The 17,362-nt window shown below is 39.8% G+C and overlaps 1 protein-coding gene and 1 long non-coding RNA gene across 2 annotated transcripts in view; one reads left to right on the top strand and one right to left on the bottom strand.

The window, feature by feature from the left end:
• LOC309843934 overlaps positions 1-17,362 on the top strand; it is a 1,014,078-nt gene that overhangs the window by 461,400 nt on the left and 535,316 nt on the right. The gene's annotated exons all lie outside the window — the stretch shown is intronic.
• Positions 1-17,362, bottom strand: part of NEB (nebulin) — a gene marked incomplete at its 5' end in the record, with an annotated part of 202,237 nt that overhangs the window by 169,137 nt on the left and 15,738 nt on the right. Inside the window, 16 exons of the mRNA XM_082688978.1 lie at positions 1,721-1,918; positions 5,056-5,169; positions 5,255-5,362; positions 5,911-6,015; positions 7,501-7,599; positions 8,779-8,883; positions 8,972-9,079; positions 9,181-9,282; positions 10,642-10,755; positions 10,844-10,951; positions 11,962-12,066; positions 13,106-13,204; positions 13,610-13,714; positions 13,807-13,914; positions 14,001-14,105; positions 15,964-16,080. Of these exons, the coding sequence (XP_082545104.1) occupies positions 1,721-1,918; positions 5,056-5,169; positions 5,255-5,362; positions 5,911-6,015; positions 7,501-7,599; positions 8,779-8,883; positions 8,972-9,079; positions 9,181-9,282; positions 10,642-10,755; positions 10,844-10,951; positions 11,962-12,066; positions 13,106-13,204; positions 13,610-13,714; positions 13,807-13,914; positions 14,001-14,105; positions 15,964-16,080 (1,800 nt within the window). The remainder of the gene's footprint in view (positions 1-1,720; positions 1,919-5,055; positions 5,170-5,254; positions 5,363-5,910; positions 6,016-7,500; positions 7,600-8,778; positions 8,884-8,971; positions 9,080-9,180; positions 9,283-10,641; positions 10,756-10,843; positions 10,952-11,961; positions 12,067-13,105; positions 13,205-13,609; positions 13,715-13,806; positions 13,915-14,000; positions 14,106-15,963; positions 16,081-17,362) is intronic.

Below are 17,362 nucleotides of genomic sequence, written 5' to 3'. Positions count from 1 at the left end.
TGTACTGGGATCCTCTCTCTTCTTCTCCCTCTGCCCCCCCCACATACCCCAACTCTTGTCTCTAAAAAATAGATAAATAAATAGATAAATAAAATAGGCTACTCTTATTGTCTGGCTATGGATAGTACCTAAAACTTAAATTCTAGATATAAAATTCAAATCATTGTTCTTTTTTTTTTTTTAAGATTTTATTTATTTATTTGACAGAGAGAGATCACAAGCAGGCAGAAAGGCAGGCAGAGAGAGAGAGAGAGAGGAGGAAGCAGGCTCCCTGCCGAGCAGAGAGCCAGATGCGGGACTTGATCCCAGGACCCTGAGATCATGACCTGAGCCAAAGGCAGCGGCTTAACCCACTGAGCCACCCAGGCACCCAAATCATTGTTCGTTAGTGTGGGTCTTTTAATTGGAATGAAAAATCAAGAAATTATTGGGTTCCTGCCTTTGAGAAGTTTACAATTTACTTGGGAGAAAGAAACATAGCAAAATTAAAGAAATAATAATGCATAAAATAAGATTGTTAATGATGGGAATTTAAAATGGTAGAGTTGCTGTAGAAAGAGGAGGATGGTTCCTCAAAAAATTAAAAATAGAATTACCATGTGATCTAGCAACTCCACTTCAGAGTATATACTCAAAACAATTCAGAGCAGGATCTCAAAGGGATATTGGTCACCTATGTCCACAGAAGCATTATTCACAATAGCCAAGAGATAGAAGCAACCCAAATATCTGCTGACAGATGAAGGAATAAGCAAAATGTGGTATGCACATACAATGGAGTATTATTCGGCCTCAAGAAGGAAGGAAATTCTGACACACGTTACAATACGCATGAAGTCTAAGGACATTTTCATTAAGTGAAATAAGCCAGTAATAAAAAGACAAAGACTGAATGACTCTACATATATGCGGTCTGTAGAGTAGCCCAGTTCATAGAAACAGGAAATAGAAGAGTGTCTACCAGGAGCTGGAAGGAGGGGAAAAGCACAGAGTTGTTGATCTGCTATAGCTTCAGTTTTCTAAGATGAAAAGGATTTGGGAACTGGGTGCACACCCACGTGAATATTATTAACTGCTGCTGAACTGTACACTTAAAAAGGATAAAGACGGCAAGTTTTATGTTATGCGTATGTTATGTGGTCACTACGTTAAAAGAATAGAATTGTTAGGATGAGATGTTCAATTGTGTAGCTCAAATTAATTTGCCTAAACAAGTTTTCATTTGCAGATAAAAACTTCAGTGATTATGAAAATTGATGCTGTAAATGATAGAAGATACTTTATTTTCAGACAAGATAGCTATCCAGGTAAAAAGTTATTGAGAACAATGAATGAGATCATTGTGATAATAATGAAGATAATAACAGTGAATGTTTACTGAGAATTCACTGGGGCCTGACACTTAGCTAAGTGTTTGCATGCATTTAAATTCTCAAAACAATTCTTTTACTTTATTCCAATTTCACAAGGACGACTTGAGACTCAGCAAGGCTGAGAGCTTTCCCAAAGGGACGGAGTGATGAGTTCATGCTAGACCTAGGTCTCTCTAACTCTAAAGGGCACAGGCTCCTCTAGCCACAAGGGTCATTTCCCATTACATACTTGCTCCATACAGAAGACAATGACAATACTGAGGAATGCCAAAAAAATCTCACTCCACTTAAAGATTATTTCCGTTTCTGCCTTAGAAAAAGGGAATAGAGAAAATCCGATTACTCACATCACTCTGCAGCGCATAAGCCTTCTTGGCGAGATCCACATTAATGCTATCGGGAGGGTAGCTGTAATTGTGCAAGATGTGCTTATAGTCCACATCGCTAGCAATCTCCTGAGATTTCTTAGCTTGAGTGACTTGGAGCATATCAAGAGGGGCCGTGTAGATAGTCTTTGACTTTTCATAGTCTTTACGATATTCACGCTGTGAATAAGAAATTTCCATTTATTACCACAAACCCTCAATGGATTTCCAGACACTCACAGTAGTCTCTCACAAACAACAAACACAATTTACAGAAGCACATTCCAATAGCTGAGTAGTTATTTTTTCCTAAAATTTGTTCATATGTTACACATTATTGAACCCTTTCCCTCCAAAAAAGTCAAACGTGGACATATCTGAACAAATCTCTTTTTAGATAAAAGAGCAACTGTCAGACATCAGGAATGGGCCAGCTTCTGTGCCTGACAGATATTTTATTTTAACACAGGTTTTTGCAAGGACCATTAACAAGCGTTATTTTTACTGAAGTCATCTAATCCTTGATCTGTTTTCCAATTATAAAAATTTTAATGATAAAAATTATATGACGGTCATTTCGTACTTCAGATTTTATAAAATGACTACTTTGTGAATAAAGCTGTCCTCTTGACTACTTGGCTTTCCTAATGTCATCTTTAAATGGTTACTGATTTTTTTTTTTTTTCCAACCTGGCTATTCTACTTTTGACAGTAGATAAGCCCCACTGAGAATCCCAAGGTTTTTTTCATACCAAGTTTAATTTTGGTAACGATTTAAAAGAAGCTTCAGATTGCAGCAGTAATAAGACCTCAAAGGAGAAAAAGTTTGTGAAACTGAGCCATGAAAGTAACCTTGGCACTTATTACAGTGTTCTCATAAACCAAATGTCTTGACTGAGCCTCAGAAAGTACTTTCATTGGCTCGTTTTCTGGAATGTTAGACAGGGTGCTAATTAGGTCAAGGCCCCAGCTTCATCATGCCCACTCACCAATTACCTTAACAGGAAAGAAAAATTCTGACCCAGTGCCTGTAGGAAAATTCTAAACTTGTTATATCTCCACATAATCACAGAAGCATTAAAGACTGACCCAAGATAGCAAGGATCCATGCGCCTTATAAATCTTCTGTAGCAATTCCTTTTGAAAATGACATGATTGTTTAGCTTAGGGAATGTGATTTTCCTTCTAAATATTTTTGTGGGCAGTCACTTTCACTGAATAAACTTATCACTTAATTGTAAAATCTAGACTCTGGTTTATGAAAATAAAATATGGAAACTTTCGGACAGTGCTAGAACACTGAAAAAATACAGTTTGTCTTTATTAGAAATAACTTGGGGGGATCCTGGGTGGTTCAGTCGGTTAAAAGTCTGCCTTCAGGGGCTCCTGGGTGGCTTAGTGGGTTAAAGCCTCTGCCTTCAGCTCATGTCATGATCTCAGGGTCCTGGGATCGAGCCCCACATCGGGTTCTCTGCTCAGCAGGGAGCTTGCTTCCTCTTCTCTCTCTGCCAGCCTCTCTGCCTACTTGTGATCTCTGTCTGTCAAATGAATGAATGAAATCTTAAAAAAAAAAAAATAAAAGAGTCTGCCTTCAGCTCAGGTTATGATCCCAGGGTCCTGGGATGGAGCCCTGCATCGGGCTCCCTGCTCAGCAGGGGCCCTACTCCTCCCTCTTCCTCTGCAGCTCTCCCTACTGGTGCTCTCTTGCTCACACTCTTGCTCTCTCTCTCAAATAAGTACATAACATTTAACAAAAAGAGAGAAAGAAAGAAAGAAACTTATAGGAGCACCTGGGTGGTACAGTCGGTTGAGTGTCCAACTCTTGGTTTTGGCGCAGGTCATGATCTCGGGGTTGTGGGATCAAGCCCCACACTGGGCTCCACACTCAGTGTGGAGTCTGCTTAAGATTCCTTTCTCTTATCCCTCTGCCCCTCCCATTCATGCTTTCTCTTTCTGCCTTCTCTAAAATAAATCTTAAATAAATAAACTGAAAAAGCAATGTTGTAACAACATTGATGTGTGGAAATGTTTTTGACCAAATTGTTTTGATTCTTTTGTTCCTGTCCTAATCAGTTCACACATGCATCTACGTATATAAAATGCAGTCAAAGGTCCAAATGGCCTTAAAAGATTCTCTTTAAAAGCTTTGCATGTTCCATATCTGCAGCTAAGCATTTAGCCTGGATAGTATGTGAAAATGATTCATCATTGACTAGCTTTTTTGGTTGCCAATATCAATCAATTAACAAGTATTTACCAAACACTACTATGCGCTTAGTGTTCTAATGGTATTGTGATGGGATAAAGAACAAAAGACAAAGATACATGTACTGTCAATAGACAGCTATAACCATTGGAACTGAGAAGGGATAAGGAAATAGTAAGAAATACGATGTATGTGAGCACTGTATACTGACATAATTCAGTGTGAAGCTATCAGAGAAAATTACTAAATACAGGATGTTTTAAACTGCCATATAACTACATAGCACATGCAAAATGAATTAAAGAAGTATATATAGATAATTATATGAACACATGGTTGAAAATACAAACATTCTTCTATTTAATTATGAAAAAAATATTTGCAAGCTATGTTGAACAGTCTTTCCACTCTTAAGGAATTCTCTGAACATCCTTTAAACACAGTCTATGCTACAATTTGCAGTTGGTGTTTTCTACCCTGCAGTAAGAATTTTAACTTAAAGATGAGAGTTGGCCCATAGATAAGCCTTAGGAATCTATAAATTCTCTGCAATTCAGACAAAAGGTATGAAGAAAAAGTTCATTTTTCTAGATGAGTGATCCAAGTCTTATCAGATTCTCAAAGGGGCCTATAATCCCTATAATCAGGGCAGTGTTTTCCTTGAACCTATGCTGGTACAACTGCTAAAGTCAATAAAGAACAATGACAGTTAACAATAAGATTTCTGTCTGTGACTCTTGATTCTCTTCCAATATAAATTCAGTTTTAAAGCCATCATTTTAAAGGTTATTTTTCAATCAGAAGAAAATATGAAAATATCTAGTGATGTTTTCAAAAAGTTTTGAGAATTAAAACCAATATTCTATTAAATATTAAAACATCCATTTTTTAAAGTGAAACGGACATCAATTATAAATCAGTAATTTCTCTCCTCAAACACTGAAGGGTACAAGAATTTGGAAAATCATTCTGCTTCTGAAGTTTATCCCCAGCAGTTTGTTGTGAACAGGACAGAGCCCATGGATATGGAATCCTTTTACTTGCTACCACCCCTGGGCATATTAACAGGGATACCATCTTGAAAACAAGACAGGTTTACAAAGACACTCACCTCACTCTGGTTTTTGGCCGCCTTCAAAGAGTGCAGCATCTTGGGATCATCATTAATGCTCAGGGCTCCAATCATTTTCCCTTTATTTTTCTCATAGTCTTTCTTGTACATCACCTGTAAAGACATCACACATGCCAGATCCCACCCACCCAGAACTGTCACCGTGGGCCCCCTGTCCGGGCAGCCAGGCCACACTCACATCGCTGGCGATCTTGCTGTTGGCCTTGGCTGCCAGCAGGGGAATGGCGTCCACTTTAATGTCGAATTTCTTCGCTTTGCTCTTCTCCCAGTCATGCTTGTAGACATTCTGGACAGAAATTTCATGAAAAGAATTGTAAGAACAACAGCCAACACAGCTTCATCCAGTATAATAAGAAACAGACTGAAAATTTGTATATGTAGACTTACTTCACCTACAAATAGTAAGTTTACCAAATGGTAGTATAATTATTCATTAATCTGTCATCCAGCTTCCCACCTACCACCATATAATCCTAAACACCTTTTTAATATCCTGTGAGCTTTCAAAAGATTCTGCCACACTGATGTATAAAGGGCAGTGTAAAAAGAGAATCACCTGAAGAAGGTGAAATATGACATTTATAGAAGAGACCTTGCAAAACTCTAGAGATTAGCTGAAGATTTCTGATGGTAAAAGAGACTGTGGAAAATGAAATAGGATGGCTAAGTAAGAGCCTTCCCAGCATTTAGGCCTTAAAAGCTCCACTGATACTCTGGACACAACTGTCATAGCTGGTTAGTTACATAACTCCTAATGGGGTCTTTTTAAACACCGATGACATTTCCTATTTACATGGGCACAAAATGATAGATTTCTGTGGCTTTGATACTTACATCACTTAAGTTATAGGCATTGACTTTGTGTTGGATAAACTGTGGAGCATCTGCTGGTACATTGCACTTGAATTTCTCACTTTCATGTTTTGCTTTGTAATTCAGCTGGAAAACAACAGAAGATAGACAGTTTGTTGTCAGAATTTTCTCATGAGTATATAAGTGGCTAAGTTATTTCTATCCTTTTTAGAAACATGTCTCAAAGAGGCTATCTGTCCAAAGTCCAGTACAGGGCTTTGACCCTCACTCCCACCTTCGAGATCAGAGTGTGATCCAACTTGAGGTGTCATTTTGTAAATGCTATCATGGTGTATGTGTGCGGAAACGCAGTTGGATCTAAACTTTTAGGCTGTCCTTTCAGGACAGGAACACTCAAAATCTATTAAATTCTATGATAAATAATTAAAATGCTGACACAGTTTAAAAGATACATACATTCTGCTTAATAAAAATGTAAAACATAGCACTTTAAATTTTTTAAAAGGTGTTGTGGGTGGAAGGAAGGGAGTATAAAGAGAGAATGAGGTTGTTGAATTCTGGAGCAAAAGGCAAATACACAGGATTGTACTAAGCACCTCCAAACCAGAGCCATGCCCTATCATGACCAACAAGAAGAGTGTGTGGTGACCAGACACTGCATACAGCACCCTATTCCTCTGCTGCTTGCCAAGTTCAGGTGCATCAGTGATGTTAGGGTTTGGCTGTTCTTTCTTGAGGCATGAACTGTTAATAAGTTAGGAAAGTTGCATAATGAACTGATAGGGACTCCTGGGTTATACTGATGCCATTTCCTTCTTTACCAATTGCAAATGAGCTCACTGTGATAGTAAAGCACGTTTTAGAGTAGAATACAACGTATTTTCCTTCTTGAGAAGGCTGTGCTACTCTTAGCTACATTAGCACCCTACTACTCAAAGTGTGGTCGATGAATAGCAGCATCAGCATCACTGATGAGCTGAGAATCTGTATTCTCTGGGTGAATCACTGGGTGACCCGCATGAATGTGAATGTTCTAGAAGCAATGCTGCTCTTCCCCGATCTTTGCATGGCTGGGTTGTTCTGCATTAGAACTTCCTTGACCACTCAACTTGAAAGGTCCACCCACTCACTGCCTCTCACTTCAGTCTGTCTGAATTCTCTATCATCACCCTGTATTAGTTTTCTTCGCACTGCCTGATGTCTTTCTTGTTTCTGCACTCTTTGCCTTTTTGTAAAGTCTTCCTTGGCAAACTAAAAAATGGGAAATACTTCCCTTGTTACCTACGCAAAGATACTCATTGTCTTTAAGGTGCCATAAAGTTTTAGTATGCATTATTTTGGGTATGTGACAGACCCTAATGGGCAAATTCTCCACTAAGAATTGGTGACTTACTGAAGAAATATTATTTATTTTTATTATTGTTTAGCACCATTTTCCCTGAGGCTGCAATTCGATCTAGCAGCTTCCTTTGCATTGTAATGAACAAATCTTGAAAAATGACATTGTTGGGTAGATAGATGAGCCTATGAAGACTGAGCATGAAAATGCCTGTATTTTAAATAAACACTGCATTCTAGGTCGTCCACACTTGCACAAATCAAGGTACTTACATCGCTAAGCTGTTTCGTGTTGAGCTGGGCTTGCAGCAGCACAGGAGTATCAGTGACGGCTGTGAACTTGGTCTTATCTGGATGAACTTTGTATGTATGCTAGAAAAGACATTCTTTCATGAAATTTCATAATATATCTTTATATTCTTGTTCATATACACACTAACTTATAAAAAATCTCCAGTTAAAAATAGAATTTATTAGGGTGCCAGGGTGGCTCAGTTGGTTAAGCATCTGCCTCCGGCTCAGATCATGATCCCAGGGTCCGGGATTGAGACCCACGTCGGGCTCCCTGCTCAGCAGGAGAGTCTGCTTCTCCCTCTCCCTCCACCCCTCCCCCTGCTGGTTCTCTCTCTTTCAAATACATGAATAAAATCTAATTAAAAAATAGAGTTTATTTCCTGAACACTTGGTTGACACATTCTCACTTTCTCTCTCTCAATCTCCGTCTCCTGACGCTGTCTCCAAACTGGTCTCCCTGCTGCAATTCAGCAACCGGATTGATCTTGCTCCTGCTGAAGCCTTACAACGGCTCTCCACGGGACTGGTAGTCAACCTAAACTGTGCCTTGGCTGATGAGCTCTACCCTACAGAATCTCTGTCCTCCCTTCATCTCCTACCCTGTCGCCTCTTACCACTGTAACCCCCTTAGTACCCTTCAGCTCCCTCATATTTTCAATGCCTTAAGTATCAAGTTTGTTCTCTCCTTAGGCCGTTCTGCCAGTTGCTCTCACCTCGATACTGCGGTGGCTGCACATTTCTGCCTTGGACCCTTCTTGGGCACCCAGTCTATGGTGCCCACCCAGTCTCCCTCTCCCGCATCATTCTAATGTATTTAATTCTATAACATCACTCTGCATGTGTTCTCTGTTTATTGTTGGTCTCTCCCTCTCAAATGCATGCTCTCCGAGAGGCAGCCCCCCTTGTTCCCTCTTCTTTCCCCGCATCAAGGACAGTGTCTAACGCAAGCTGGCTCCTCCCGTGAATTCATTAAACAAATGAACGCAGACCTCTCAGAAACTTCCCTATCTTGCCTTCCCTCCCCCAGACCAAGCCATGTATCTATACTTTACTACCGGAAGATAAATAACGCCACAAATTCTTTTGTAACCAATAGGTTTGTTCACAGCAATTTTTATGCTCCCCAATTTCACCCAAAATTTAAAATTTAACATCTGCTAACCACTCGATATTAGTAGTTAAACTCCTGCTAAAATTACCACTAGATGGCAGAAGAATCCCAAACCCCATTTCAAGAACTCAGGGCCCCTGACTCACGTCTTTACACTGGTCTAGCTTCTTGATTGCTTCGTATTCTTGTGTTATTGTCTGAGGGAAATAGCATTTCCCTTTATCTTCTTCATACTCTGCTTTGTAATTTTTCTGTAATGAGAAAGAGCAAAAATAGATGAGGATTGTGAATGCCCCCAAATAATGTCACTGAGAGACAGAACAATGGTCTTCAACTTACATCACTGTTTTGAGCTGAGACTTTCATGCAGTGAATTTGATATGGGTCCTCAAAGCTGCCTATATAATGTCCCAGAATATTCTGTACATATGCATCTTTGTATTTAGCCTGAAAAAGAAAGCATATTGACAGATACGTCAATCATGTATGTTATCTGTCAAACAGTAGAAAAGCCCTCAAAGCCCAGGGGCAACCACAGCCTTCCAAACCTCGCTGAAGTTCTTCAACAGAGTGTCAAGTTGATATTTGGGGGTCTCGCAGTAGTTCATGCTCTTTGCTTTTGTCTTCTCATAGTTTTCCTTGTATAATCTCTGTTGAAGGAAGAAAATCAAAGAAAAATGTATCTCATGGTTTAAAAGCCTTTCCCTTCATTGTATACTTAACCAAAAAGGCAAATTTTATATTTTTTTCAGCATTTACTTTCCACAAGGCAAAAGAGGCAGAATGAATATGGTGGAGTTTCATGTCTTGAAGAATCTGGTCAGATGGGGAACCTGGGTGGCTCAGTGGGTTAAGCCTCTGCCTTCAGCTCAGGTCATGATCTCGGGTCCTGGGATCGAGCCCCGCATCGGGCTCTCTGCTCGGCAGGGAGCCTGCTTCCCCCCCACTCTCTCTATGCCTGCCTCTCTGCCTGCTAGTGGTCTCTCTCTCTCAAATAAATTAGTAAAATCTTTAAAAAAATAATCTAGTCAGCTAATAACCACGTACATACTTGTGTTATTTATTGTAATAGCCCTCAGTCAGAATATACCACAGTGTGCCAACGCTGCTAAGCAATTTTTTGTCTTAAAATAATTCTGTCCACTTGAATGTGTTTGAAAGAAAATGAATTTTTTAAATAGTGCAAAATTAGGTAAAAGATATAAGGTGGACCTTAGATATTAAGGCACAGTCCTAGAAAAGTATTCAGTTCAGCCCTTGATGAAAATGTGTTTTACAACACATTTGGAAGTTGGCTAATATTTTTCCTCCTAAGTAATTATACACGATAAGGTGGTTTTTCCATTTTGTTATAGGTATCATGTATTTCTACAGTCTTAATTCTCCCATACAGAAATCCAAAAATATACTCAGTGAAGACAAACATAAATGATATAGAATACGGTGTATTTTTCTGCTGTGAGTTAAAGAAGTAATTTTTATAAAGAGTTTAATTTTAATATTTAGGTCTTTAAAATGAAATCAGTATTTTATGGACTACTTAAAGTAAAATATTTTGCTCTTGAGGTTATGATTCATCTAGTTTTCCTACTTTATTGTTCTTTTGCCTGATTTTCTCACTTCTTGCCTTTCATTTTTCTATATATATTTTTGCAAAGTACCTGAAGTCAGATCATGACATGGAATGACTATGTATTTATACATACTGAGATATTCAGCTCATTTCTGGGAAAAGCAATGAAGAAAATGCTATTGCTAGTATATTTTCTCCGTAATGAAACAGAAGGCATGAAAAAGATTAAGGAAACATTTACAATATTCACTCATGTCTCAAAGTACAGACACATCCTAAGAATGAGGAACTTAATCATCTTTTCCCCATGGGATTTCGGGTTTGACTTGTCCTCCTGAATCTGAGATTTCATTTAGGCTAACGTCCCATCTGAAGTTGCATTAAACAGTAAGTGTAGCCACATCTGAAAATAAGAGTGATTTACAAAGACACTCACATCACTCTGGTTTTTGGCCGCCTTCAAAGAGTGCAGCATCTTGGGATCATCATTGATGCTCAGGGCTCCAATCATTTTCCCTTTATTTTTCTCATAGTCTTTCTTGTACATCACCTGTAAAGACATCACACGTGCTGGTTCCCACCCACTCAGAACCATCACTGCGGGCCCCCTGCTCAGGCGCCCAGGCCACCACACTCACATCGCTGGCGATCTTGCTGTTGGCCTTGGCTGCCAGCAGGGGAATGGCGTCCACTTTAATGTCGAATTTCTTCGCTTTGCTCTTCTCCCAGTCATGCTTGTAGATATTCTGGACAGAAACATTTTAACAAAGGAATCAGCAAAAATGATATGCATGTTTACCACACTTTAAAGACTAATGAGCATCTCAATACTCAGGCTTAATGCAAAATAAATGGACCGTTTCTATTGTCCAGAAAATCGTGTATATTTTAGTTACTTCTCTTCAAGCTGAAGCTTCTAACTTCCCAAGCTCAAGTTTCTCTACTCCTCACTAGAATCCTTCATCAAATTAACCTCATTTTAGCGACCATACTAATATCTGATTCCTAACACTGAGTACTTCACAGAGTGGCACAAATGTTCGATAGTTAATTTACTTTTTGTGATCTAAAGATATAACTTTCATTTGATCTCAAAGTCCTCTGAAAGGTCCTGAATCATTACAATACTCATTGATGTTGGATAACCTAAGTACTTATTTATAGAATTGTGGAAGAAACAGAGATCTACCCTACTTCTCCAAGGGGAATTTGACTTTTCTGTATAATTAATTTTTGAAAATGAAAGGTAGCAATGGATACTTGGCCTTAATGCCTTTTGAATACCCTGTATATCTTAGTGTAAGCTCTCTTACATGTAGAAATGAGCACCATTTATGGGAAATAAGGGGCATTACACATCTGAGGAATAAATAAAATGAAACTGTATCTAAAAAACCAGGCCCTGGGTGAAAATTAATTATAGCATAGCATAAATGAATATATGGCTAAAATCTCTAACAGTATGATTCACAGTTACACCTACATGAGTGGTGGCATTTGGAGGGTTGGTTAAAACATACTAAGACTAAAAAAAAAAACCATACTAAGACTGTCTGATTGTATGAAGTTACTTACAACATTGCTATCTACATTTACAAGGTGAATTCAAAGATACGTGGGCAGAGGCACAGGGACGTGATACACAGGTTAAATGTTCTTCCCATCATGAACACAGACGTGTTTATTCAGTGAAGCAATCCAGAAATAAAAGCACAGGTCGTCAGGATAGCCCATGGCATAGGATACGGGAACTTACATCACTCAGGTTATAGGCGTTGACCTTGTGCTGGAGGAGGGCAGGAGTATCTGGAGGTATGTGGCACTTGAACTTTTCACTTTCATGCTTTGCTTTGTAGTTTAGCTGAGACAGAAAGTGAGAGAGACAGACAGAGAGGGAGAGAGACAGACAGTAAAGGAGACAATTAGTTCTAAAGAAGAACTGTCCCCAAATACAAAAACCTTGTGTGGTACATTTCATAAAATAAAATGTAAAATACATTTTGTTGAAATAACTGACAGCATTGTTAAGATCGAGACACAAGTTCAGAACTAGGGTGGGCCACTCTGCGTTATTGATAACACGGGTGATATCACATCTGTCACTGGCATAGGACTGTCCTGGAAGGTGGTGGCTGTCTCACATACGCTCCCTCTCCAATCATACCACAATCGGCCCTGGGAATCAGGGGATTCTGAGACTCACAGCCCTTTCTCTCTTACCATTGTCAAAGCTCACTTTCTGGGAACACGTTCTAACAAACCTGGTTATGTCCCCACATGTACATTATGGTTGTTAAGACTCTTATGTGAAGACTTGATTTCTGGTCATATATTAACTGAGGTTACTTTCACTGTTTTGTTTAGTTCAACACAAGCTTGGAAGTTCATACTTAAAACTCATGTGATAAAACTTATCTCAAAAACTCAATTTCCCAAAAATGTATTTGAGACAGCGACATCTCATGTATTGAATATCCACTCTGGGCCAGGGTGTTTCCTATGCTCATACCTCCTGCCATTTACTCTTCCAAGCAACCACAAATTACAAAAGGGAAATAAGAGGCATAGAGAGGTTCAACAATTTGCCCGTGCTGCCAGTTTGTAAAGACAGAGCTGGAATTTTACCCAGTCTTGTCTGACTCAAGAACTCATGTTCTTTCCAGGGCAGTAATGTACATCAGTTCCCCTTCTAGAACCAACTATCACTGATACCCATACAAGAAGATGCAAGGCAAAAAATAAGGAGATATTTTAGGTGATTACGAATATAGACAAGTTAAATTTGCTAAAACATACTTAGCCTTTTTTTGGTAAATGTGACAAGTCACTGGATTTTATCTGCAGAGTTATGATAGGTTATCCCTCCCAACTGGATTTCCTACATATTTAAAGGAACTTACATCACTCAGTTGTTTGGAATTGACTTGGGCTTGCACCAGAACAGGAGAGTCAGTGACTTGAGTGAATTTTGTCTTATCTGGATGGACTTTGTAGGTATGCTGTGGAGGAAAAAGGAATCATTTTAGCAGTCAAATCCAAGTTGGCCTAGAGGCCAAGCAAGGAGAATCCATTCCCCAAAGGAAAAGAAACTTGTAGTTCATCAAACCCATGGCTCTCTTCTGATTAGACTGCCCTGTTTTTGACAGATACTTTCACATCTGTACAAGAAACTTTCTCGTTCTTCAGATTTCCGATAACCCTCCTTTGGGGAAATGAACTAGAACTACCTCTTGAAATGTGTGGATGACAATAGGGGAAATCAGTTCATCTACTACAAGATAAATTTTGTTTCTTGCAATTTCCTTGCTCGTGTTTATTTGAGAAGTGTTTTAACACTGTAGGAATTTCTTGACCCCTAGAGGACGCAGGCGGCAGGACGTTCCAAGTTCCTATCACAGACTTACATCTTTACACTGATCCAGTTTCTTGATTGCTTCATATTCTTGAGTTATAGTCTGGGGGAAGAAGCCTTTGCCTCTGTCTTCTTCATATTCTGCTTTGTAGTTTTTCTAGGAGGAAAAGAAATCAGATACAAGGATGCAACCATTTATTCATGCCCTAAGGACGTGTTGGAAAGCTACCTGATTGTCTTAGCACTTACGTCACTGTTTTGAGCTGAAACTTTCATGCAGTGCGTATGGTATGGATCCTCAAAGCTGCCAACATAATGTCCCAAAATATTCTTCAAGTAGGAATCTTTGTATTTAGTCTGAAAGACAAAATACATTTCATGTATTTATTGGGAGAAATAATGGATCTTTTCTTAACAGAAGTAGTAACCACAGGACTGCTTACATCACTAGTGAAGTTGTGCAGAACTGTATCAAGTTGAAATTTGGGGGTTTCACAGTAATTTATGCTCTTTGCCTTTGTCTTTTCATAGTTCTCCTTGTATAGTTTCTGTCAAAGAAAAAAATAATCAGTTAAAGCAGATTCCTGTCACTCCCACACTGATTGTAACACTTGTATTTCCCAACACTCAACAAAAGAAGAAGGGAAAAAAAATATATCGCCTGTCAACTGTCTTAAAAATTGACAATCAGACATTGGGGTGTGGTGAATGATAAGTTTCTTCTATTAGCAATGACTGTAAAGCTTAGGTTTTCAATAGTCACCAAAAGATCTAGAAACTAATACATGGCCTCAGACCAAGACCTTAGTTGTGGCGAGTTGTGTGTATTTCAGTTCTGCTAGGTCTTTCCTTCCCCAACTCACACACTCTTCCCTCACTGATGGTGTCACGACAGACACGAATATTCTGAGCAAAAGTGATTTTTTTTTTAAGATTTTATTTATTTGACAGAGAGAGAGAAATCACAAGTAGGCAGAGAGGCAGGCAGAGAGAGAGGAGGAAGCAGGCTCCCCGCGGAGCAGAGAGCCCGATGCGGAGCTTGATCCCAGGACCCTGGGATCATGACCCGAGCCGAAGGCAGCGGCTTTAACCCACTGAGCCACCCAGGCACTCCAAAAGTGATTTTTTTTTTAATAAACCTTCACAAAAAAGTTGAGTATCTGCTGAGAAGTACATGCACTCTCTTCCTCCTTCCACCAAGGGAAAAGCCTTCTGCAAACAGATAGTGGATCTTAAAATTACAGTGTACCCAAGACCCCAGATGATAAAGCCACTCACTCTTCTTCTCCGCTAGGATGTCAATTTAGCTCTAACAATAACAATAAACAACTATTGATTTTAAAGGTGCAACTGAGAAAGTAGGTCTTGTCACTTTCTCATGTTGGGTTTGGAGACTGCAAATGGTGCTATTTGGTTTTCAAATTTTTATATTGTTCTCTTTATCAGCAAAGGAGATTTGAATCCAGGCTTTTAGATGTTTGCTAAAGATGACCTTCATCTAGGAAACAGGAGACCTGCTTTGCACTGATTTCCCAACAGGGCTATTTGGACAGACACACTGACTCTCACCTGCTACCCCAACTCCATTCACCCCCTTCCTCAATTGCATGTACACATTTCTATGGTGCTGACTTAATTTGAGGGACAAAGAAAACTAACCTGCAGAGAGAACCGTATAATTCTCAAATACTGGGAAAGCTTAATACAGTGTAACTATAAGGGAAAAACTCAACTGATCACATGTTCAGTCTCTTTATATACAGTCAAAATGGTCTCAGGCTTCTAGTCTCTTAATGCCATTTCTCACTTATCCAATCAATTTTAAATCTAATGGATTGGTCAGACTCTTAATTCCACATGGAGAAACTCCTGTGAAGGCTCAGGGAGCCATCTTTTAAGTCATGCTGTCTGCAAATGGTTGTTTCTAGGGACACGATCTGCACAGAGAATGGTGGAGGTAAGGGGAAGAAGCGGTGAGACACGGGACATTTGTCCTTGCCCCGCTTGATGAACACAAGGGCAGGGCACACGCACAACTTCATCTCTCACTCTCCTCCCGTTTCGAAGTCTCCGTCTGCCTGGGTCAGATCACATGTATTTCCTACAGTGTACTCTTTGCCCATATGGAAGCTCAGGCACCAGAGCCTATAAGCAAATAAGGATTTCTCTGCCCACTGAGCTAAATCCATAGGCCCCCCCCAAAACTGACATACATCATACTCAGAGGCATTCCTGTCTTCCTGTGGGTAAATGGTTCCAGAGGAACTGCGACACTAGAATCTTAAAGTATGTGCAAAGTTATATATGCACTTAGTCATTTAGTTATATATGTATTATAGGAGCAAAATCTCATCTCTCTGGCAGCTAAGGTTAAAAAAAAACACTTTTTGACAAGAATGTACTTACATCACTCAGGGCATTTCCTGCCGCCTTCAGCTGCTGGAGCAGTGGGTTCTCTGAAGCAGGAAGTACATTATAATCTGCTTTTCCCTTATTCTTTTCATAGTCTTCTTTGTATTTTACCTGTAGGAGTGAAATAAAATGAGAAAGTAATGCTGTGGGTTATTTTTGCTCTCGTCTCTATTCTGGATATTATGACATGGTTTCGCAATCAATTTTCTCTCTAGAAGAGTGGCAGCTTGACATTTTACAAACAAAATACTCCTAGTAGCTTATAACAGCAGCAGAGCAAGTGCATCAATTTCCAGGCTAACTTCTCTTCCCATTCATTTATTCATTCAAAAATGTCCATAGGGGATCAATTGTGCACTGGCTCTGGGACAGGTCCAAGAAAGAGTAAGACCTGGTCCCCGCCCTCAAAGAGAAAAAGACACACACAGATAATGACAGAGCCTCATGTCCCAGACACTTGCTGCTCCACAACCCTCATTTAGCTCTTAGCCTCCAGCTGCCTAATTGCCAACACACTGTTAAAGAAAGCAAACCAGAAGCATCCTCAGTCGTATGCTTGATCTGTGGCTGTGCGTGAGCATGTGTGTATCTAATGTACATCAGAAGTGAGAGGAAAGGGCTGGAGGCTGGATGAAGGATGACAACCTCGCTTCTTCTTTCTAGAGCCCTCCCACTGTGCACCTTCAATTCCAGCTTTAGCAGAAGCTTTTTTTTTTTTTTTTTTAAGATTTTATTTATTTATTTGACAGACAGAAATCACAAGTAGGCAGAGAGGCAGGCGGGAGGCCGGAGGGAAGCAGGCTCCCTGCTGAGCAGAGAGCCCGATGTGGGGCTCGATCCTAGGATCCTGAGATCATGACCTGAGCTGAAGGCAGTGGCTTAAACCACTGAGCCACCCAGGCGTCCTAGCAGAAGCTTTTAATGAGCGCCCCAAAGCCCCTATCAGGAACATGCCCAAAGGGAGAACAAGAAACCGATCCTAGTTCTGACCCTGATCCACAGTGCCCACCATTTATTGTGGCAACACAGCTGTAGAATACAGAACAGTTCAAAGACTCCTAGGTAGCTTACCAACATTTGAGAACCTCAAAAACCAAATATAATCAGTTTGGTCTCCAAAGGTAGGAGATACACAGCTGAAAGACAGAGGCACCACCCTCTACAGAAGCCACAGAAGACTCACAGGGAATACTCTACAGTAATGAAAAGACATAACTTTCTATCTTACAGAATTATGAGCTTTATTGGAAAATGGAACCAACCAGAAAAGGAATTCTACACACACCCTTATCTCCCTACCTACATGTGGGATATGTGGTCTCTTCTCCTGTTTATGGATAAACTGTCAGGACTTGTGGCAAAGTTTCCCCTCCTATTAAGTACCAGAACCCTT

This window comes from Mustela nivalis (assembly GCF_964662115.1).
Source record: "Mustela nivalis genome assembly, chromosome: 11".
NCBI classification, from domain to species: Eukaryota; Metazoa; Chordata; class Mammalia; order Carnivora; family Mustelidae; genus Mustela; species Mustela nivalis.
The sequence above is the reverse complement of the archived record's forward strand: the minus strand, read 5'-3'. Positions and strand labels throughout refer to the sequence as shown.